This window comes from Hyperolius riggenbachi, chromosome 6, assembly GCF_040937935.1.
Source record: "Hyperolius riggenbachi isolate aHypRig1 chromosome 6, aHypRig1.pri, whole genome shotgun sequence".
NCBI classification, from domain to species: Eukaryota; Metazoa; Chordata; class Amphibia; order Anura; family Hyperoliidae; genus Hyperolius; species Hyperolius riggenbachi.
The window spans coordinates 245,118,267-245,142,576 of record NC_090651.1 but is presented as its reverse complement, the minus strand read 5'-3'; the positions used below and the strand labels follow the sequence as shown (position 1 = coordinate 245,142,576).

Genomic DNA, 24,310 nt, shown 5'->3' with positions numbered 1-24,310 from the left:
GGCAAAGTCCCGCCCCCCTTTGCCCTGTTAGGACGTCCCAAGATGTTAAATTGCCTGACCCAACCCCATGTCAGCATTCTTTTTTTTTTCCTCGCCTCCAGCAGGTTCCATGATGTTCCCTTACCTCCGCTTGCGGTATCCAGCAGGTTGGGCTTCCTTGCTGTGGTCCATATCTTAGGTAACTAAATGTTCCGATGAGGTATAGAGTCCCTTATTTTGCTCTCTAGGACTTGGTTTCATTTGATCAATTCCTGCGTCCCTGAATACTTAAATAGTATGTGGGTCTCTGCAGCGTTCATTATTCATACTATGTATATATATATATATTGTGCCTGTATTAATAGCTGGTGCATAGTAGCCTGTTGATTAGTGCCGTTTCTGTGCTGGCTGCACTGTTTCATATGCTGATTTAGGCAGCAGCCGTGCGTGTACAGCAGCGCTGTCTTCCGCTGTGGGCGGAAGTTCTCCGGCGGCCATCTTTGATTTGGGCAGGAAGTGTTGTCGCTTGGCTGTTACCCGGAAGCTATTTAAGCTTCCGGCTCTATGCGTCCAGCGCTTGTTTCAGCGTCCGAGCGGCAAGCTGTGTGCCCGTATCTCCTTCTGCCAGGTATTTTTTCTCAGTTAGTTTTTCATACTACGTTATTCTGGTCTGCCTTTGTGTGATTAGGTAGTATAGGTGTATGTACATATATATGTATGTGACTATATGTCTGCACACTACTGTATTCTTTAGAAGCACTTCTTTCTTATATTGTGTGTAGAGGTGTAGTATGTATATATGTATGTATACATAGACAGAGGCGTAGCTAGGGTTTTCAGCGCCCGGGGACAAAGACTATTAATGCGCCCCCCAAAGTCAAGGTTGCGCGCCGCGCCAAAAAGGGGCGTGGTCACATAATGAAATGTGGGCGTGGTTATGGGTGGAGCCAAATGTATATGGAGGTTAGCAGGCTCACGCTCACCCACCCTCCCTCAGTATGTACCTTCCAGCATGTTCCAAGACAAATTCAGCAATCATGAGCCCCCCCCATCAAGACAAATTCAGCAATCATGAGACCCCCAACATAACCAACTCAGCAATCATGAGGCCCCCAACAAGACAAATTTAGCAATCATGAGGCCCCCAACAAGACAAATTCAGCAATCATGAGGCCCCCAACAAGACAAATTCAGCGATCTTGAGGCCCCCAACAAATCATGAGGCCCCCAACAAGACAAATTCAGTAACCATGAGGCCCCCAACAAGACAAATTCAGCAGTCATGAGTCACATAAATAGACAGCATTTCACATAAATAGGTAGAATGCCCCCTTAATATGGTAGACACCTCTCACCTGGCAGCAGTTCTCCAAAATACACTCAATCTGACGTGGTTCCCCAAAAATAGGTAGCCCCAGGTCTATAGTTGTCCCCAGAATAGGTGGCCAGCAGTATAGATGTCCCCAGAATAGGTGGCCAGCGGTATAGATGTCCCCAGAATAGGTGGCCAGCGGTATAGATGTCCCCAGAACAGGTAGCCAGGGGTAGAGATGTCCACAGAACAGGTAGCCAGGGGTATATGTGCCCAGTATATGTAGGCAGGGATATGTGTGCCCAGTATATGTAGCCAGAGGTATATGTGCCCAGTATATGTAGCCAGGGGTATATATGCCCAGTATATGTAGCCAGGAGAATAATATGTGCCCAGTATATATAGTCAGGCGTATATGTGCCCAGTATATGTAGCCAGGGGTATATATGCCCAGTCCATGTAGCCAGGGGGTATATATGCCCAGTATATGTAGCCAGGGGGTATATATGCCCAGTATATGTAGCCAGGGGGTATATATGCCCAGTATATGTAGCCAGGGGGTATATATGCCCAGTATATGTAGCCAGGGGTATATATGCCCAGAGTAGGTAGCCAGGGGTATATATGCCCAGTATATGTAGCCAGGGGGTATATATGCCCAGTCCATGTAGCCAGGGGGTATATATGCCCAGTATATGTAGCCAGGGGGATATATGCCCAGTATATGTAGCCAGGGGGTATATATGCCCAGTATATGTAGCCAGGGGGTATATATGCCCAGTATATGTAGCCAGGGGTATATATGCCCAGTATATGTAGCCAGGGGGTATATATGCCCAGTCCATGTAGCCAGGGGGTATATATGCCCAGTATATGTAGCCAGGGGTATATATGCCCAGTATATGTAGCCAGGGGGTATATATGCCCAGTCCATGTAGCCAGGGGGTATATATGCCCAGTATATGTAGCCAGGGGTATATATGCCCAGTATATGTAGCCAGGGGGTATATATGCCCAGTCCATGTAGCCAGGGGGTATATATGCCCAGTATATGTAGCCAGGGGTATATATGCCCAGTATATGTAGCCAGGGGTATATATGCCCAGAGTAGGTAGCCAGGGGTATATATGCCCAGTATATGTAGCCAGGGGGTATATATGCCCAGTCCATGTAGCCAGGGGGTATATATGCCCAGTCCATGTAGCCAGGGGGTATATATGCCCAGTATATGTAGCCAGGGGGTATATATGCCCAGTATATGTAGCCAGGGGGTATATATGCCCAGTATATGTAGCCAGGGGGTATATATGCCCAGTAGATGTAGCCAGGGGGTATATATGCCCAGTAGATGTAGCCAGGGGTATATATGCCCAGTAGATGTAGCCAGGGGTATATATGCCCAGTAGATGTAGCCAGGGGGTATATATGCCCAGTATATGTAGCCAGGGGGTATATATGCCCAGTATATGTAGCCAGGGGTATATATGCCCAGTATATGTAGCCAGGGGGTATATATGCCCAGTATATGTAGCCAGGGGGTATATATGCCCAGTGGATGTAGCCAGGGGTATATATGCCCAGTAGATGTAGCCAGGGGTATATATGCCCAGTAGATGTAGCCAGGGGTATATATGCCCAGTAGATGTAGCCAGGGGGTATATATATGCCAAGTAGATGTAGCCAGGGGTATATATGCCCAGTAGATGTAGCCAGGGGTATATATGCCCAGTAGATGTAGCCAGGGGTATATATGCCCAGTAGATGTAGCCAGGGGTATATATGCCCAGTAGATGTAGCCAGGGGTATATATGCCCAGTAGATGTAGCCAGGGGTATATATGCCCAGTAGATGTAGCCAGGGGTATATATGCCCAGTAGATGTAGCCAGGGGTATATATGCCCAGTAGATGTAGCCAGGGGTATATATGCCCAGTAGATGTAGCCAGGGGGTATATATGCCCAGTAGATGTAGCCAGGGGTATATATGCCCAGTAGATGTAGCCAGGGGTATATATGCCCAGTAGATGTAGCCAGGGGTATATATGCCCAGTAGATGTAGCCAGGGGTATATGTGCCCAGTAGATGTAGCCAGGGGTATATGTGCCCAGTAGATGTAGCCAGGGGTATCTATGCCCAGTAGATGTAGCCAGGGGTATATATGCCCAGTAGATGTAGCCAGGGGGTATATATGCCCAGTAGATGTAGCCAGGGGTATATATGCCCAGAGTAGGTAGCCAGGTGTCCCCCTCCCTGCCTCCCCAGCAGGAGGGGAGCAGCGCAGAGAAGAGGGAGAGCTGCTCTCTCTCCCTCGCTGTCCCCTCCATTAATGTCCGGGTGCTGGCAGCGGCGGGCGGAACTTACCTCCGTCTCGTCGCAGCGCGGATGGATCTGCCGCTACTCTGGTCTAGTCCAGACCAGAGCAGCGGCTGCGGGATCCGAACTTCCGGCCGGCGCTGGAGCGAGACGGAGGTGAGTCCCGCCCGCTGCGCCAGCACCTGGACAATAACGGAGGGGACAGCGATGGTGGGAGGGAGAGCCCTAAGGTGAGAGAAGGGGGGGAGATGGCCCCCTTCTCCACCGTCCGCATAGCTCTCCCTCTTCTCTTCTCTGCGCTGCTCCCCTCCGCAGAAAAAAAAAAAAATCAGCTCAGCTGGGCGCCCTTAGGGACCCGGCGCCCGGGGGCACTTGACCTACCCCGACCCCCCCTAGCTCCGCGCCTGTACATAGATATTCATTAGATACATGTTTGATATATTCATACAGGTATGTGGCATCATGTATGTTGGTTTATGCACAGTTATGTAGGTATATGCATATATATATATATATATATATATATTTACATTAAGAAGGCACATTGGTAAATCCAATTGGTCCTTCTATTTCAGTTGCTGCAATGGGGAGAAAGAAAGATGGAGAGCACTCAACCGCGAACTCAAGTTCAAAGTTGAAGTCAAATAGGTAAGGGTGGTGAGTATGGTATGCTAGAAGCCTGAAGACATTTAGTTCATGCTATAGTTATAGCTTAAATTCTTTTTTGGCAGGTCTGATCGAGATTCATCTTCAAAACATTGCAGTGATTCAGTTTATGGAAGCACTTCAGACAGACCTTCCACTAGTGCTAGGAACGATTCAAGAGACCACAGATCAGGATCAAAGTCTCCTTCAAAAAGTCGTTCGAGAAGTCGTTCAAAAGAACATTTAATACCTAAAGTTGTAGTCAAACATGCTGATGAACCTTCTAAATTAATTTCTTCAGATAGCTCGGTTCAAGGGAGTGTTGTTATCTCTCCTAATAGAGTCAAGTTATCATCTTTGCCGGATAAGGACAAATGCTGGATCTGTGGAAGATCTTCATTGCCTAATAAGAAAGTTTGTGAGATGTGTCATCTAGACATTGCGAGGGAGGATAGGGAAGTTTCTTCTCTTATCAAGCAAGTAGTGAGAGATACAGTGTCTGAACTGTCGCATCATCATCAGTCTCCGCAACCAGGTCCTTCCTCCTCTCCTTCTTCTAGACTAACGCCGATGGATAGTTCGTCAGATTCAGATTCTGATCATGAAGCATTAGGTTTTGACTTTTCTTTGGTTCCTGTCTTTGTTTCCAGGGTTAAAGAAGCTATTGAATGGGAGGAAGATGTCGCTTCACCCAAGTGTAAGAGAAAAAGATACTATAAACAGTTATCTAAAAGTAAAGTGGTTTTTCCTCTGTTGGAAGAGATCAGGGAGTTGATCCTGGAGGAGTGGGAGAAAACCATGAAAAAGCCTTCTTTGAAGAATCGTCTTCAGAAGTTGTATCCCTTAGGGGATCCGGATGAGGCTCTCATTCAAACGAACCCGATTGTTGATGCATCACTGACAAAAGTGGTCAAGAATGTTACTCTCCCTTTAGAAGACGCCATTTCGTTTAGAGACATACTAGATCGTCAGATAGACCAGGATTTGAGACGAGCTTATCTGTCCTCTGGTGAAGTTGCTAGAATTTCGATTTCTTTAACGTCAGTGGCCAAGGCACTTAAGATTTGGGTGAATAATATCCAAAAAGAGGTTCACTCAAATGCGAGTGTAAAGGTCATTTCTTCTGCTTTACAGGAGCTGGATTTAACGGCAGACTTCATTGGGGCAGCAAGCGTTGACGCCGTCAGAAGTTCCAGCAGAGCCATGTTATATTCCATCATGGCACGTAGAGCCCTCTGGCTCAAACCCTGGGCAGCGGATCCATCTTCCAAGCAGTCGTGGGCGAAGATCCCATTTGATGGTAGAAACTTGTTTGGTCCCAGAATGGATGAAGCCATTAAAAGGGTTACTGGTGGGAAGTCGGGGCTTCTACCACAGGACAGAAAGTTTCGAAGACAAAGATTCTCGCAGAATAGGAGACAATCATTTAACAGATTCAATGAGGCAAGGTCATATCGTCTAGGCAAGGACTATAGGAGGAATTGAAGAAGTGGACAGCCTTTTCAGAGGTCAAATAAGTCAAAAGTTAATCAGTCTTCAGGTGATGTTAATAAATCTTTTTGAAGTAAGGCCCGTCCAGGATGTCCCGGTGGGAGCCAGGCTACTCCACTTCAGGGATATTTGGGCGGGAAACATACAGAACTCTTGGGTTCTCAGCACTATTTCAGTAGGTCACCGTTGGTCCTTCAAAGCAATGCCATCAGAAAAGGTTTTCACATCAACAAGAATTCCAAAAACAAAGGAGAGAAGACTGATTCTGATAAATTATGTTTCAGACCTTTTAAAACAGGCAGCTGTGTGTCAAGTTCCCCTTTCAGAAAGAGGTATGGGTTTCTATTCTCAAATTTTTCTGGTGAAGAAAAAGTCCGGAGATTTAAGACCTGTCCTAGATTTAAAGAGACTGAACAGATTTGTCCTTGTCCCAAAGTTCAGAATGGAAACGTTGAAATTGATAGTCATGTCCATCCAGTTAGGAGATTGGATGTGTTCAATAGACTTGAAGGACGTGTACTTCCATGTTCCAGTTCATACATCCATGCAAAAGTATCTTCGTTTCGCGATCGGTCAGCTCCATCTTCAGTTCGTGTGTCTCCCGTTCGGGCTCGCTACGTCGCCCCGTACGTTCTCCAAAGTTCTTCTGACCGTAATTTCCGTAGTTCGGTTGCAGGGAGTACGCGTCCTTCACTATTTGGACGACATCATTCTCCTAGCGGATTCAAGAGAAAAATTGTTGTTGCATCAGGTACTGCTCATCAATACCCTGCAGCAATTCGGCTGGATTATAAATGTCAAGAAAAGCCAATTGTCTCCAACTCAAAGGATGGTTTTTCTAGGAGCAATTCTAGATTCGGTGGAAAATTCGGTTTCCCTACCTCAAGAGAAGATTTCTTCAATTCAGTACGTAATGAGGAAAACACTTCAAGTACAATTTCTGTCCGCCAGGAAATGCCTAATGTTGATCGGTATCATGTCTTCCACGATTCAAATGGTCTGTTGGGCACATTGGCATCTCCGGCCATTCCAATTGAACTTCCTCCGTCAATGGAACAATCACGATCTGACTCAGGTCATCTTTTTACCCCACAAGATAAGAAATTCACTAAGATGGTGGATCAATGTACACAATCTCAGGAGGTACAAGTGGCTTCTCCAGCCAGAGTGGGCGATTGTAACAACAGATGCCAGTCAATCCGGTTGGGGAGCTGTCTTCAACAAAAACGTGGCTCAGGGGACTTGGAAGGTCTGTCAGTCACAGACCGTTTCGAACATTTTAGAATTAAGGGCGGTAGCCCAAGCTCTGTCCTACTTTCTGCCATTTCTGAAGGGCAGGGCGGTCCTTCTCAGAATCGACAACACTGCCGCTGTCTCGTATGTCAAGAGGCAGGGAGGCACCCACAGTGTGTCATTAATGAAGGAGATGGTTCCAATTATGAATCTAGCCCAAAAATACTTTGTGGATCTTTCTGCAGTGTACCTGCCCGGCTCTCAGAATCTTCAGGCCGATTACTTGTCGAGATGTCGAATAGACAACAACGAGTGGTCCCTGCACCCCTCAGCATTTCAACAACTTGTGGACAGGTGGGGAATGCCGCAGGTGGACCTTTTTGCCTCAAACAGAAACAGGAAGGTTCCTCTCTTCTTTTCGAGGTTCCCGGAGAAGAATTCTTTGGAGGTCGACGCCTTAACTCAGAACTGGTGGTTCAGGAGAGCATATGCCTTCCCCCCGACTCCTCTAATATTCAGATTCCTACAGAGGGTGAGCTTGCACAATCTTTCAGTGATTGCAGTCTTGCCCTTTTGGCAAAGCAGGCCATGGTTCCCTCTGCTGTTGCAACTGAGTTTAGAGCGACCGGTACATCTTCCGGAAATCCCGGATCTTCTGTCACAGGGTTCTCTGCTACATCCGAATCTCCAAAGTCTACACCTAACGGGTTGGAATTTGAGAGGTCAAGGCTGCTAGCCTCTGGTTGTTCGCTGACAGTAGTTAGCACCTTATTAAAGGCAAAAAAATCGAGTACTTCAGAGGCCTATAATAGAGTATGGACAGTCTTTTGCAAGTTTGCCACTGAAAAAAACTTAGATGTAAACAATTTCAAGGTGTGTGACCTCCTGGCCTTTCTTCAGAGGGGATTAGAGATGGCTTTATCTTATTCTACCCTAAAGCAACAAGTTTCTGCAATTTCCTCTATTTCAGGGATCTCATGGTCTGCGGATCCATTGGTGAAACAATTCTTTAGGGCTGCAATCAAATTGAGGCCACCAGTAAGACCACGGTTTCCAAAATGGGATCTGCCAACAGTTTTAGATGCCCTTTCATCTGCTCAGGAATGGCAAAATGACTCAGCCTCTCTTCGTGATTTAACCTTAAAGACAACCTTCCTTGTTGCAATTACTTCAGGCCGTAGAGTATCGGAATTGCAGGCTTTATCCTACAAGGAGCCTTTTCTAACCTTTTATGAAGATAGACTTGTTCTATTTCCAGTTCAGTCTTTTTTACCAAAAGTTACGTCTGTCCTTCACGTTAATCAAGAGTGGACTTTGCCAAGTTTCAAACTACAAGGAACTAATGACTTGCATCCTCTTGATGTGCCTTCCACAGTCAAAGCTTACCTAGACGCAACTGAACCTTTTAGAGATTCTGATCGATTATTTGTAGTCCCTTCAGGCTATAAAAAAGGTAAAACAGCATCTACGAGAACCCTAGCAAATTGGGTAGTGACCCTAATTCGAAAGGCTTACAAGTCAAAAGGCTTAGAGCCTCCGCAGGACATTAATGCCCACTCTACAAGAAGTACATCTTCTTCCTGGGCGGCATCTAGTAGAGTGTCTTTGTTAACTGTCTGCAAGGCAGCTAATTGGGCCTCTTGCCATACCTTTCTAAAGCATTACTCCATAGAACCTGCCTGTTTATCCTCTGTGGAATTTGGAAAGAGAGTAATTTCCTCCACTGTGTGTAATGCCATATAATTATCTTTTTCTGTTTTGTTTCTCTTATTATTACATCATTAAATTGATTTACGCAGCATACCCACCCTTTTTGTTTGTCTAGTTATTGCCCACACGTATGCTGACATGGAAAACACCAGGGAATTCGGAAAACTATATACTCACCTTAAGGTAGTTTTCCTTTCCTGGTGTTTCTCCATGTCGGCATACGGGCCCACCCTGTGCTGTCGTCTCGTACTAGTTATTAAAGAATGCTGACATGGGGTTGGGTCAGGCAATTTAACATCTTGGGACGTCCTAACAGGGCAAAGGGGGGCGGGACTTTGCCCACACGTATGCTGACATGGAGAAACACCAGGAAAGGAAAACTACCTTAAGGTGAGTATATAGTTTTCCGAAATCTCCCCACCTGCACATACAGTAGTTACCTTGGAGATAACCCTGGTTTGTGAGTATATTTCTACTTACTTTCACAATTCCCTTTACCAGTACTTATTACACTATATTGGGCTCTCTGTGTCCCTTTCTATATGAATGTTTCAGGGGCATAAAGAGATCATTTGCATATTCAAGAGTGATGCATCATGGGAAACTACAGTTGCTGACTTGCAGCTGAATTTTTGCAAATACCTTCTGTTTTAAGAAGGCAAATTATACTCCGTGTAGGTTGTGTGTCCTAGCATAAGTTTAAATTGATTTTCAGAAGGTGTTTTATGGCATCTGCTCTGTTAATAATGATAAGCAGATTCTTCTAGGCATAAACCCAGCCATTCTGTGGTTTTTAAAGGTGGAACTGTCAGTCAGGCAATGTAATTTCTCTAGTTGTCAGTCTGACTCAATCAAGGGGCAGGAATCAGACAACTGACTTTACAGTTGAAAAATTCTAAGACTTTTGCAGCTGATAACTTATGAAGGATAAACATGTATACATTACAAATGGTATTATTATTCACTTCAGGGAACATTCCTTGAAATGTCTTCTATTTACCTCGGAGCATTTGCTTAAACTCTTGCAACAATACTTCATGTGTGACCTCTGCCCCGGGCATTCCTGGAGGGCCAGGTGGGCCCTGTGGTCCTGGTGGACCAGGTGGCCCAGAAAGTCTCTGGTAAAGAAAGCAAGAAGATAAAAATGTATGTTATGTAAAAGTAGATCAGTATGATTAGATATATATTGTCTTAGTTACAAAATCTAAAACTAAAATCATTAAAGGGAACCAGAGAGGAACGGGCTGAAAAAAAAAGAACAAGCCTTTATACATACCTGGGGCTTCTTCCAGCCCCATAAGCCTGGATCGCTCCCACGCCGTCATCCTCCGCTTCCTGGAACCGCCGTTACCGGGCCCGTCAATTCCCAGCGGACGCGGCCAATTGTCCGCATCACAGGGGCTCCCTCCATACATGTACGCATGCGGCTGCACAGCAGGCAGCCTCATGCGTACTTGTATAGAAGGAGCTCCGTGTGATGCGGCGAATCGGCCGCGTCAACCGGCCGACTGGCCGACTAGCGGCAATGACGGGACCCGGTACCGGCGGATCCAGGCAGCAGAGGACGGCGGCGTGGGAGCGATCCGTGCCTATGGGGCTGGAGGAAGCCCCAGGTATGTATTAAAGCTTCCCCCCAACCTCTCTGGTTCCCTTTAAAGAGAAACCGTGACCAAGAATTGAACTTCATCCCAATCAGTAGCTGATACCCCCTTCCCCATGAGAAATCTATTCCTTTTCTCAAACGGATAATCAGGTGGCTCTGTATGGCTGATATTGTGGTGAAACCCCTCCCACAGGAAACTGTGAGGACCATGGTCCTGGCAGTTTCCTGTCTGTGAACCTCGCTGCAGTGTGGGAAATAGCTGTTTACAGCTGTTTCCAACTGCCAAAAAAGCAAGCAGCAGCTACTTCCAGTGACATCACCTGCCAGCAGTAAAAATATCACCATGTGATAAATGTCAGAATGTAAATCAGGGAGAGGAAAGCTTTTATAATAGACAAACACTAACTAAATCATTTATACATAATTATTGTAAAAATGAAGCACTTTTTTATTACATTATTTTCACTGGAGTTCCTCTTTCAGAGCATGCATTGTTCATCACACTCATTTTTATTTTATTTTTTAATTATGGTATATACTTATAAATATTTATTTATATGGTCTCTAAAGTTATTGTGAAGCATGGGCAAAGTACTTGGTCACATTATACCATATCTATCTCTAAACGCTGAAAATTGTTGTGATTAAAATAGAGTTGGCCCCTTCCTGCAGCTTTAACACAAACCCAGAATCATTCATGAGACTACCAGATAGTGTAGCACGATTCACCCCATTAGAGAATACATTTCCACTGCTCCTAATAACATCATGTATTAATCACGAGGGGTGTTTTTCCAAAGCAAAACCGTGCGGTAAGACTTAACGCAGGTTATTCTGCTTACCACAGTTTGGTGAATACACCCCAGTGTCACTTATGGTAAATAAAGTAAACCTGAGATGTAAAGAAAGGAAAAATATGTACATTCTGCACATTTGGCCACCTGCGAGCCCCCTATCGCTCTCCCGGCAGCGGGAGCACACGCAATGCCAGATTGTGCCTGCGTTGACTGGCCCCAACTGGCTGAATTACCAGCCACCTAGCAGAGGATCCAGGCAGCCTGGGAAGAAGGCGAGGGACCAACTTGCCTGAACGGGGCTAGAGGAAGCCCCAGGTATGTATATATTTTTCTTTTCTTTACATCTCTGGAACACTTTGAGATGGCATGATGCCTTTATGAAGCCCAGAATTATTATTTCAGTTTACACTGCAGTGAACCTCAAAGCCTATGAACATTTTAAATAATGAATTTTAATCCTCCAAAAATGATTTTGTAAAATTGCCATTCCATTTAAATTCACAGCCAGCTTTGCTTTTCTAAACCTACCAGGCACAGTTTTATGTAAATAATTCCAGTGAATTCCCATCTTTTTTCACGTGTAATTATTTGTACAAATCAGGAAGTAAAATGTTAGCATCCCCAGACCTAGCATCGTCACATCCACAGGAACATCCTTGTTTGGATTTTTACAAGCCTGTGGCTAATGGAGTATTTATAGCAAACTAACCCTACCGAAAAAAATTGTTGTTGCCATAACTTACATTTGTACATTGGAAAAACGTAAGAATTTGAAACAATCTTTGCTAAATGCCTGCAGAGCATAGTTCTGACCAGGAAAGGATTGCAAAGGCATAGATTCCCTATGATGCATGCTAGAAACCCCCATCCTTTCTTTTGGGTCAGTGGCAAATGCCCTTCATGTCACATCATTAGAAAAGGTCACACATAAACATGTAGGTACTTACAGAATTCTTGTTACATTTACACTTCTTCTTGACAGAAGCCCCATTATCGCTCCTGTCTCTGAACTCGGCCCACGTCACTGCAGGATCTGGTTTTTCAGCGCCTTGACCTTGATCGGGCAACTGCAATGAAAAAGTAGAACATATTTATTCTAAAATCAAGTCAGTTTTTTTTACATTCTTAGCAATATTTCCTAACACTGTATGGTTTAGGTTTAACAGACTCTTGGGAAAAAACATAGGTAGGGTCACTGATTATGTTCCACGTTTGTATAACAATGATATGTAAAAAAACAAAAGTTTGCAACCTTTGCCATGAATCAACCTCCATTTAACCCTAAGCTCCCCCCCAATCAGGGCCAGATTTAGGCCAAGGCCACTTGGCCATGGCCTAGGGCACCACAGAAACAAGGGCACCAAAGCAGCAGGCTAAACTGGTGCAGCATTTGCAATCATGCAAACGCTGCAATGCAGGGATTTCAGGCAATTGCCTGACCATGGTACTCTGCTGCAAGTCGCCTGTGCAGCAGCCATCTTGCTCTCTGTGCACGTTTGCATTGTGACCAGCGGCTATGGACTTGGGCAGTATTGGAGACAGAAAGGAAAAGGAAGCTTCTGTACTGGAGACGAGTGGAGAAAGGAGTGACACTGATGGCTGCTGCAGTGTGAAGGCGAGCTGGCTACCTATACTGAAAGGAGGGGGGGGTGGATTAAGGGAGTCATCTGGCTACCTATACTGGAGTGAAAGGTGAAGGGGTCATCTGGCTACCTATACTGGAGTGAAAGGTGAAGGGGTCATCTGGCTACCTATTACCTATACTGGGGGGGGGGGGGGGGGTGTCATCAGGCTACCTATACTAGAGGGAAAGGTGAAGAGGTCATTTGGCTACCTATACTGGGAGGATTATCAGGCTACCTATATGAAGGAGGAGGGGTCATCTGGCTACCTATACTGGAGGGAAGGGGGAGGGGTCATCTCGCTACCTGTACCGAAGTGGGGCAGATGGTGACAGTGGTCTTGGGTGGTAAAGAGTACAAATCCGGCCCTGGGTAAGAGTAGTAGGTTAGGTGAGGATTAACAAAATAATGGTAAATAGATTTGGTCTAGTGATCATTTAGAGGTTGTAGGTTAGGGTCGCATTAGGCATAGGTGAAATATCAGAGTTGTAGTCAGGCACCAAGCAAGCAAAGTAAAGTTAATGACAGGTGCTAAGTTAAAGTTTTGGGTACCAAGGGGATAGTGGTAAGGAAGTGGTTCAGCTAAGGGTTAGGTTTAGGGTATAGGGCTGACGTAAAGGTTAGGAAAGGATAGGTAAGTTATAATTCAGGGAACTGGGGGTAAATTATTCCTTTGCCATGATATCCAGACCTCAATTGCTCACCCACTTTACTGGCATCGTTTCAGCAGTTATTATTGTTTTATATTTATATAGTGTGGACATCTTCTGCAGCGCTGTACAAAGTATATTGTCTTGTCACGTAAAGGAACATTATCAAGAGAGTAAGGTGGACTCTGCTCAACCTCCACTCACCGAGACAGTGCAGGAGCTAGGCGACTCAGACCCAAATGACAGCCAGGAAAAGGGGAAAACTCCACACGAGATACATCTTGCTGTGGACATTGTGCGGAGTTTTCAACATTATCAAACCAAGGGCTTGTTTCACAAAAGGGTGCTACCTAAGTTAGCACGCCTAAAGCCCTTTAAGATGCACAAAGTTTTGCGCAAAGTTTAAGCGATGTGCGGTGCGCACGAAACGTCGCATGGTGTGATTTTTTTTTCGGGCGCACCCGGTGCAACGTTTTAGGGGCACCCGGTGCGACGTTTTAGTCGCACCCGGTGCACCGTTTCTCACGCAACACTAAACTTTGCGTGTGATCAATAAAAGCTTTGGCCGTGCTAACTGCTTAGCACCCCACAGCTTTTAGGTGCGCTAATGGAGTTAGCACCGTTTTGTGAATTGAGCCCCAAGTGTTTTAAAATTACATTGTACAAATAATGCCTAAGTAGCTGTGTAAACATTTTCCTACTTTTCATGATAAATATCACAGGCAAAAGCTTTAATTCATTGTGTGTAGATTTTGGAATGTTTCATTTGCAAAGGTGAATCTCTGTTTCAATAAGACACTCTTCTTTGCATGTCAGACTGCAGAATTATCGTATATGAAAAGCCTCTGGTGTCAAGTTTCACACACAAATGTTTATGTTGCACATAAGATACAGTACATTTCCTCCGCTTTTTGCCAACATCTCTGTTAGAGACACAGGCAGCTGCAGTGAGAGCTTTCTCACACACACATGATTAACAGATGTAGTGTGAGGGAATCCCCCCTTCCTTCATGAGTAAGTAGTCTGTCAGATATGTCAGTGAAGTGTAAAAGTGCGTACACACGCCATACTGGACCCGTCGTTTGCTACAGTATGGCGTGTGTATGTGCCTTAAAAGGATTTTGATAACAGTAAACAAACAGATAAGCAGGGAAATGTATACACCAGCACTTCCCAAACAATTCCTATCTCAATTAAAAAAACATGTTAATTGATAGAGTTCCTTTAACTGTCCCTCGCAGGGGCTCACAATCTAATTCCTACCATAGTCATATGTCTATGTATGTATCATGTAGTGTGTGTATTGTAGTTTAGGGAAATTTAGGGGGAAGCCAGTTAATGTATCTGTATGTTTTTTGGATGTGAGGGGAAATCGGTGTGTCAGGAGGAAACCTACACAGACATGGGAACAACATACAAACTCCGTGCAGATATTGCCCTAGTAGCTATGACACATACAGTCAGTACACATACATCAAGAATAGTTTGTGGCTGCTCTGAAATGTAATTACCATGGATGTCATTCTCACCTGCCACCATTCCAAACTGGGTATCAACTATTTCATCTGCAACAACAGTTTTAGTCCATTACAAACATGGATAATTCAATACATTCTGTTCCACATTAACTTGTGAATATCTTTATAGATCATTGGTTTACCTGGAGCAGTGACGTAGCCAAGGAGCTATGGGCTCCAGTGTGAGTTTTAGAAAACCTCTTTCTATAGGAATTCTGAAAGATTTTTCTCAATTTCCGAACATGAGGTAAAACATGCGGTAAAACATGAGGTAAATGCATAAAGTGAGGTAAAACATGAGGTATTTCAGTGGTAAGCATGCAGTAAATAAATAATAGTAGTCTTTAATTGTCTTCCATAAGTTAGGATTTGGATTTGTCTTCCATAAGTTTGGACGATTTTTTTTTTTTTTGAAGGTGTATTTGATTACGTAGCAACCTATGAAAAGTATAACTATAGACATCCCTTATTAAAAAAAAAAAGAATCAGTAAATATTTGGAGTTTTATTTCCACAATTATTTTCTATTACACAACCTGAATAGGAACGACACTAAAACATCAATAGGAACTCCACTAAAAACTGCAAAATGCATGCAAATTGACTTTACCTCCAGGTACAGGCAGGTCTTAAACTGATCGGTAAATTATGTGCTAACATGCCCCCTAATTTCCATGAGAATAGCTATTTTTAGTAAATTACCTCATGAATTACCTCATAATTTACCTGTAACGATTGGGTGCTGCAACTCAGACGTCTGATCATTGGTGATCTGCAGAATCCCCAATACAGATGCTATACCTGATTATGTGGTGATCTGCAGTATCACCAATAATACTAGTATAGCTAGCTGAGAGTAAGGTGTGGTGTTTGGTGCAAAAGTAGAATAAATGGATAGATCTCACCATAGGAGCTGGTGAGTACTATCTGTAACAACAGTGCTAGACCTCACCAGTGGAGCTGGTGGGTACTAGCTGTGAGAACAGTGCTAGACCTCACCAGAGGGGCTGGTGGGTACTAGCTGCAACAGTATAGACTTCTCCAGAGGAGCTGGAGGGTCTATTAAAACAAATAACAATACCTTTACCAGAGGAGCTGGGAAAGTACTAATAATGAAAGAACTAAAGAAGTTTGGCTAAACCTTACCAGAGGAGCTGGTAAGGTACTGACAGTACATATGACTGAATAGTTAAACTAGACCTTTCCAGTGGAGCTGGGAAGGTAATAACAGCACAAGTGACTGAATAGTTTAGCGAGACCTTGCCAGAGCAGCTGGCAAGGTACTAACAGCACCAGTGGCTGAATAGTTTAGCAAGACCTTGTCAGAGGAGCTGGCAAGGTACTAACAGCACTAGTGACTGAATAGTTTTTAGCAAGACCTTGTCAGAGGAGCTGGCAAGGTACTAACAGCACCAGTGACTGAATAGTTTAGCAAGACCTTTTCAGAGGAGCTGGCAAGGTACTAACAGTCACTGGAGCTTATACAAGCGAGTCTGAACCTCACCAGAGGGGCTGGTGGGTTCTAATGGCCAGAGAACCTCACCAGTGGCTAGGGCACACTGGTGAGTAGAGTAGTCAGACAGGCAAAGTACGATAACAGGCAGGCAGAGACAGTACTAAAAACGGCAGGCAAGAGAGTAGTTAATATCAAGCAGAGGTCTAGCAACTAAAGTCAGAAAGGCAGAGGTACAGAATCGTTTAGCAATAGCAAGGTCAGAGAGTAGCCAGAATCATACACAGGTTATCAGAAATACAATGTAATAATAACTAACTATAGATAGATGTATATTGCAGACACTGCATATACATCTATCATCAACAGGAACCTCACTAGGTCTGAGCGCTAACACAAGTTTATTCGCAACAGCAGACGAGTTGCCAATGAACAGTGAAGGCCTAAGAAGCCGAGGAGAGCCCAGCGCCACGCCCCCCAGCAATCAGCCAATCCTAGCGGCGCGAGTCACTCCCGACGTCAGCCGACCGGCAGGTCAGCTGACGCGCCTTCTTCCAGCATAAAGGCCTGCGCGACACAGAGACCCTATGAGCCAGAGACAATGCCGTTCCCGGTGTGCTGGACGCCGCCGGGACAGATAAGGCCTGTGCACAAGGAACCAAGGCGGCTGCGGATCTATCCTGCGCATCCGCAGCCACCACAGTTTCAGACGTTACATTACCTCATGAGGTAAAACATGACTAAAACCTACCAGAATTGCTAAATGTCATTACCTCATGAGGTAAATTACCTCACATGAGGTAATTTGTTTGATAACCCTACCAGAATTGAGGCCATTGTGTTGGAAAGAAATCGTGGTTAGTTAGCAACTTTACTCTTTTATTGTCTGACATTAGCAGTCTGGATTGAGTTCTGTCAGAGAAGTGATGGCAGCTAACAGTCAATGCTAGAGATTATGACAAATGTAGTCATGTACTCAACAGACATTTAGAGCATGGAGGCAGCACTCACCCTCCCAGTAGCTACCGGTATGTTACTAGGCTAGTCATCTGGTGATTAAAATTAATTTTGAGACATCTGCAAACTTTATTCTATTTACTTTTTTTTATAGTGAACCTAATTAATGTCAATGGTGTGTACGGGGTGTTCTCTATGAGGAAAGTCCCTCTTTAAAGTGAACCTGAGATGGTTCACTGGCCAGTATTCATACTTACCTGGGGCTTCCTCCAGCCCCATGAGCACTGTGGCCTCTCTCGCCATCCTGTTTGGCCCCACCTCTCTGCAGCTATGACCCCCGGTAATCTGTGCAGTTGTGGACTTCCACCCCCTCGTCGTGCAACACAGAACAATGGGAGCACCGGGCGGGGGCGTGGCCGAGTTTCACATGTGCAGAGGCCCAAAACTGGCAGCATCTGACCGGATTACTGGGAGTCGTAGCGCCAGATCGGAGGGGCCGTAGAGGACAGCAAAGGAGGCAATTGTGCTCAATGGGCTGGTGGAAGCCCCAGGTAAGTATAAATAAGGGCCAGTGGTGTACAATCTCAGGTGCACTTTAAGCCTCCCAAAATTAAAAATAATGTCCAATCTGTGAACATGATAAAACTGACCTACTTTCAAAATGTCTATTGTGAGTTCTCTCTCCTTACTTATTTCTCACCTTATCTATAAAACAACTTTTCATCACTTTCCAAGCAAAAAGACCACACAAAGTAATTTCTAATTAACTTAATATCAAAAATAGTTTTCAGGATGGTTTATTGTATAAGGATGTCTGAAAAAATTAGAATACTTAAAGAGTACCAAGTTTGTAAAATAGAAAATCTGTCATATAAACCTTTGTATGGCGGAAGCCATGGTTAGCTCGCCCGAAAATCACTATACTATTGTTAATATTAACTCTGCCCCCCAACCTTGGAAAACCGCCATGTGTTTCCAAAGCTCTGTGCCCCCCTTCAGCGTTGCTGCAGCCTGCCCCTGCGGTCTAACGGTGGCTGCCAAGATGAGGGCGGGCCGCAGCAACGCAGGTGGGGGTGGTCACCGAGCTTCTGAAACCATTCAGGAAGTGGTGGGTGGCGTTTCAGACAAATAATTTATGAGTAAAAGGGTAAATTGCTAACCCTGGCATCCGCTGTTTCTTGCATTACTAAAACATTACCTTATATTACATGTTTACTATTTTACAAGCTTGGTCCTCTTTAACCATTTAGATGTTGTTTTTAATAAAACTTACAGAGATATTTGGAAACTTATAAATGATTACAGTTAGAATGACTGTTAGCTAATGCTGACCTACAATATCAATATCCCTGTTTACTAGTTCTTTTGGATTGAAATACAGAGGGCACATGTGCCACGGACCACTTAAATCTACACACCAGTATGTATTTTGCTCTGCAATAACTCTCTCACGCAATTAAACATAATGTTAAATATTTTGAAATTATATTTAATAAAAAGGGCTAATATTTTTCTAAACAAACCAACATATTTTGCAGATGTTTTTAAACTTTCAGCTTATTGGGGATAACAGTATTTGTTTTCTAACGCAATCTACATTAAAGCTGGAGAAATTTATTATTTCAGCTTCCACAGTTAGCTAATTTCTTTTAGACGTTTTATTCAAAAAGTGTGAACAATTCCAACTGTGAGCTCGAAATGGTATTTTTATTATTTTTCTACCGTCTCAGAAGCCCCTGGCTGATGACAATTCATCAACATGGTAAGAGGACGTATCTTAACCCCTAGCACAGCAACCCATTTTTAATGCTTATGTAATACATTTTGTGCATTGCACATCTATACTTGTTCCAATTACTTGCAGTGCATCCGATCAAAATCTTTCAACCAAGTTTTTTAATGTATTTGACAAATTTCAGCCTGAATCGATTGGGCAGACATGCTGTGTCCCCAATTTTCATCTGATTCGATACAATTATTGAACTGGATGGTAGATCACCCCTCAAAATCACAAAATGTATGGTCACCTTTAAGTCACTTCAGAAAACCAGATTTAACTACCGTATTTGTAAAAAGTTGCTGTGTTTGCTGATTTTTAAATGACGCAGTTGGCAGCATGTCGATCTCAAGCAATTAAACATTTTTGTAATTCTAGCCTAAATAACAAGGCAATCCTAGTAGAATGATGGGATAGCAGTAGGAGAACAGAGGCGCCAGCAGGATAAAAATGGATACAACCTTTAAAATCTGCTTGGAGGAAGTGGTGGACTTACCTCCATAAAGCAGACACGAAAGACTGTCTGAATAGTAGCAATCACATTTATTATATAGTACCCCAAAAGTGCAGTGCAACGCGTTTCGAAGGCCAAGCCCGCTTCATCAGGCAATAAACGTCGGGACAAAACAGAATTTCGGCAATAGCAGGTGTAGCGCCTCAATGAGAATGTTGAATGTAGAATGTTGGTCCACTGAATTATGCTATTGCCATAAGGCATGAGGATGTATTTTTTCTCGATGAATTATACAGAGCTGTTAAAGGGAATGTACAAAATGAAATCTTATTGTTTTCTTTGTATTTTATTTTACTATTCATGGTAACTTACAGTGTTTAGGGCTAAAAATAATTTTTAAATATATTTTTACATTTCTTACTATGAAACAGTACAAGTTAACGATTTTATTTATTTTGGAGCTTTGCTTCTTCCATTTTCTCCTTGGTTAGCACTTTTAATGTGCTGCCAGGAAACTGAATACAGGAAAGGCTGCATTACGTGATGGCTATACCTTGAAAATGATGAAAAACTACAATGAGAAGGGGAACCATGGTTGTTACAAGTATTAAACCTTATTTGGAAGAACAAAAAGGTCCCGAAAGATTGGAAAATGTCAATAATAGTGCATATTGTAAAGAAAGGTGTCAGTCGGGACTACAACAGCCAAAGAGGTATGTCACGTCTGAAAGTACCAGGAAACAATCTGCACAAGGGTCCTTGAGAAAAGGCAAACAGCGGCACATGTGAATTTGACATTGGCGGATTTGGCACTATTGTGGAACATCGAAATGAACTTCTTCAATATGGTTATGCTTTTGCAGGAGGGGGTTGAAAATTCTTTCAACCTATCAGCAGAAAATGTTCAATTAGACACCATTCAGGTCTGCAGGATGAGGACCACATAAATTCTGCAGTGTTCCACCTTGAAGGTCCTTAGCGATTATGTCCTATACATCTATGTAACACACGTTCTGAAGTTTCTTTTAAGTACATCATCATCAGAAGTTTCAATAGTGTTGTTTGAAACTGACAGATGTTGTGCAGAAATCACCTGCTTGGCACTAGCCATAGATAGCAGACAACCGCCAACCAAGCAAACCTGTTTTATATTAGCATCTTGGCACTCAGTAGGAACACAGTCGTTAATGTGTTTGTTATTGAACAATTGCACTTACTGGAAATCACACATAAGGGCATAGCATTTTTGTGCCAAAGGTGCCTAGAATGCCATTCACGCCCTAACAATTTGGCATAGAGATTAAGTATAAACAGTCAATACAGATGTCTGACCCACCAGCAATGACATCACGCTGAGCCACGTCTTTCAGTTAGCTATTGTTGGGTGCAGTTTAACACACAATATATTTCATCTCCATCACCAAAGGACCTTTAAATCCTGCAATATGCATTTGTTCTCCCCCTAAGAGCTCTGTTCTTGCTCCAATAACCAACTCTTGATCCTACAAGTCATCATCTGCAGGATTAGGCCTAGTCTGGCCTGGGAGAGGTTAAGGAGCTGAGCAGAAGCTTGTTATTACAAAAGTGTGCTTTCCCCATTAGTGAAAAGAGGGTGTGGTATGCTATGAGCCAGCCACACTTCAAACAGGATGCAATAAAACACTGCAATGAGAATAATAGCCATCGGGCAAGACCACTGTGCTTGTAAAAATGTCCATTTTATTTCTAATAATAAAGGAGTGAGCTGTGATTGCTTCTCGTGAGGCAAGGAACAGTGGTTAGGCCAAGACTGAGCTTTTGCAATACACATAATAAAGAGCTTGTCTCTCACACATCCTGAAGACTTTGCATTTTTTTTCATCTGCAGTGATCCTCATGTACCAAGATTCTCCATGCTGGAGATCAGAAGTGGCCAGGCATTATTACAAGCACACTGTGCCGACACATGCGAGTTTTTGCAGTCACACAATTCTAATTCAGTAACCTTTTTGTGAAGCACATTGATTATAAAGTTTACCAACTTAGAGATCATAGAAAAAGAATACAGGGTGTTGTGCTGCCATTCCACCGTAAAGCTACATACACACACTAGATTAAACTTGGCTGAAGCTGCCAATAACGACCACCTCTGCCAAGAATCTAGTGGACCCCCCCCCCCGGTGCATCCGCTAAGTACAAGGCTATGTTCTCCACACAGCTTCTCCCTATGCAGCTTAACCACTTCCACACCATGAAATGTTGTGCTGATCTGTGCTGCGTGGGCTCTCCAGCCCACAGCACAGATCAGCTAGCAGCCAGGGCGATCAGACTTCCCCCCTTTTTTCCCCACTAGGGGGATGTCCTGCTGGGGGAGTCTGATCGCCGCCGGCTGCTTGCGCTTGCGGGGGCTCTTCAAAGCCCCCCTTCGCAGCGCTTCCTGGCCTCCTTCCCCTTCCCTCCCTCTCCCTCCCCCTGTGAGCGGCGCAGGACGGATTTCCGTCCTGCGCCTGATGGGATAGGCTTTAGCCTATCAGATGCCGGTGATCCCCGGCCAATTAGAGGCCGGGGATCGCCGATCTCCTCTACGGCGCTGCTGCGCAGCAGCGCCGTATACATGTAAACACCGGGGAAGATCTTCCCCGTGTGTTTACATTTACCCTGCGAGCCGCCGATCGGCTCGCAGGGTGTTCACGGAGACACCCTCCGTGAACTGACATGGAACGGCCGCTCATACGAGCGGCCGTTTCCATGGTATACACTTCAGGATTCAGGGGTGTGTATATACGCTCCGAGAATCCGGAAGTGGTTAAACATTAACTATTTATACCCAGCGCTGCAGCTCAGCAGATTCCTAGGAGAACACTTTGGAGGAAAGGTGAATTGGATTAGGCCTCATATACTGTTATTTTATGCAAATTTACTTAAGGAGAACTTTTGAGCATTTAAGGCTCATACAACTACCAACGATCTGTCCAACTATCTTCCAAACTTGTCTTTTGGAAGATACATTGGGTGTGTGTACAGCTGAGCTGCAGGTGATACATTTAGCGCTTGTCAGTGGCTCCTGTGCACTGGTACTACCAACACGGATAGCTGCTTCTGCCTGTGCACATTGTGCCAGTGTTACCCAGATTGAACATTTCCCTGCATTGTTTACCTTTTTTTAACCTTGATAAAGAGGTACTCCATTGCAGTGAAATTATGGATTTATATCATGAAGCAATAAGTAACCTTTTGAGCATTATGTGGAATGCCAACCTTTACTTTCAACTGCTATGGGTTCATCCAGTGACCACAGTTTGAGCAACCAGTGACTTTATGGGTGATACATAAGGAGTGCATCATGTCCACCCGCTTTACTTCTGTATCTCATGGAGGCGCAACTGAGTGCAGCAACAGCCACACTAAGACATGAAACATGGTAGTTTTTGCTGACCAGTATCTGGAATTGCATGCCAAGTGCCGACATGGTTGTGGTTACAAACACTGACTTCATTAAATTGCACCCAGAAGAAGCTCACTGGCCAGCAGATCGGAGGTTGAACAGTGTGTCAAGTGCACAGTTCAGCTGTTCATATGAAAAAGGTCTCACATGCACACTCAGGAGCTGTTGGAGACTTTCTTCTCAGCTTGAGGCTGAACAGAAGAAGACATCGGCTTAGACTTCCCTCACTTCTGACACTCGGTTCCAGAGAACTCCTCAGGCACACCAAATAAGCTATGCATGGAGAAAAACTTAAATTGTACGTCATTAAATTTGCACATTCATTTCAGAACTAAAGAATACGTATTAGGACTCTTGCAAAATCCTGGTTTTGGCTGGATCTCTGGAAATGCTAAACGTCTATAATTATTTGGAGTTTTGAAACTAAAGATGACTATAAAAAGTAAAATATCATCTGTAGCAAATTCAGCAGCAATGGCTTATGGCTCTGCATTTGCCCAAAAATAGTACCAAGAGCCACAGAAACATTAAACTATAATAGTAAATATGTTCTACCTTATTAGTAGATGCAGTCATCATTCATTGATGCTGATGTAATTTAAATTATGCTTTGAGAGAATATGTTCATGTTATATATAGGTCAAGTCATGTGAGTAAAAACACATCTGCTTCTATAATTGCATAAGAAAAGCTGCCCGAGGCAAACAATTCTACTGCTCCAAATATGAATCTATTAATGCCCAATTAGTCTACATGTATAAATGAATGTAGGCAACTCTGGTCTGCATAGGAAGATGGAAAATATGATCCAGGCTTGTTGTTTCCACAGCCCCAGTGTGTGCCTGGAGAGTCGCTGAACAGAGAAAGAAAAGCCCAGTGGCTGAATGTTTTAATTTGCAAATGGGCTTCTAAAAGTGTTATATAAAGACATTTTCCATTCAAAAATTAAGCAGAACCCTAGATTTTAAATGCCTTTCTAAATACATGTGATCAAATGAGATATACATGACATCAGGATAACTGGAATAATGTCATCAATGTCTGTTCATTTTTATTTTTGAATAAAGTTTTATGTTGTTAGTATTAGGATACATTTATACAGCATGATTTCTGCAGTGCTTTACAGAGTAAAATGAGCATGGCATGTCAAGAACTGCACTCAAAAGGGCTCATGAAATGTCTTTGCTGCTGTCATTGTCAAATGCCCCAGTTTATGGCCAATTAGGAGGAGTCATTTAACCTACAGTATGTTTTTAGAGGGATGTGAGAGGAGTCCCACATAAACACGAGGACATACAAACCTCATGCAGATAGTGGCCTGGCAAAGATTTGAACTTGTGAATCCAATACTGTAAAATAAGACTACTAACCAGCA

General features: G+C 43.8%; 1 protein-coding gene across 6 annotated transcripts in view; it reads right to left on the bottom strand.

Annotated features, from left to right (window-relative positions):
* Positions 1 to 24,310, bottom strand: part of C1QTNF12 (C1q and TNF related 12) — a 217,833-nt gene that overhangs the window by 44,511 nt on the left and 149,012 nt on the right. For all 6 annotated transcript variants that reach the window (XM_068240624.1, XM_068240627.1, XM_068240625.1 and 3 more), the window contains 2 exons: positions 12,030 to 12,149; positions 9,683 to 9,800 (listed from right to left, as the gene is read on the bottom strand). In XM_068240624.1, coding sequence (XP_068096725.1) covers positions 9,683 to 9,800; positions 12,030 to 12,149 — 238 coding nt within the window. The remainder of the gene's footprint in view (positions 1 to 9,682; positions 9,801 to 12,029; positions 12,150 to 24,310) is intronic.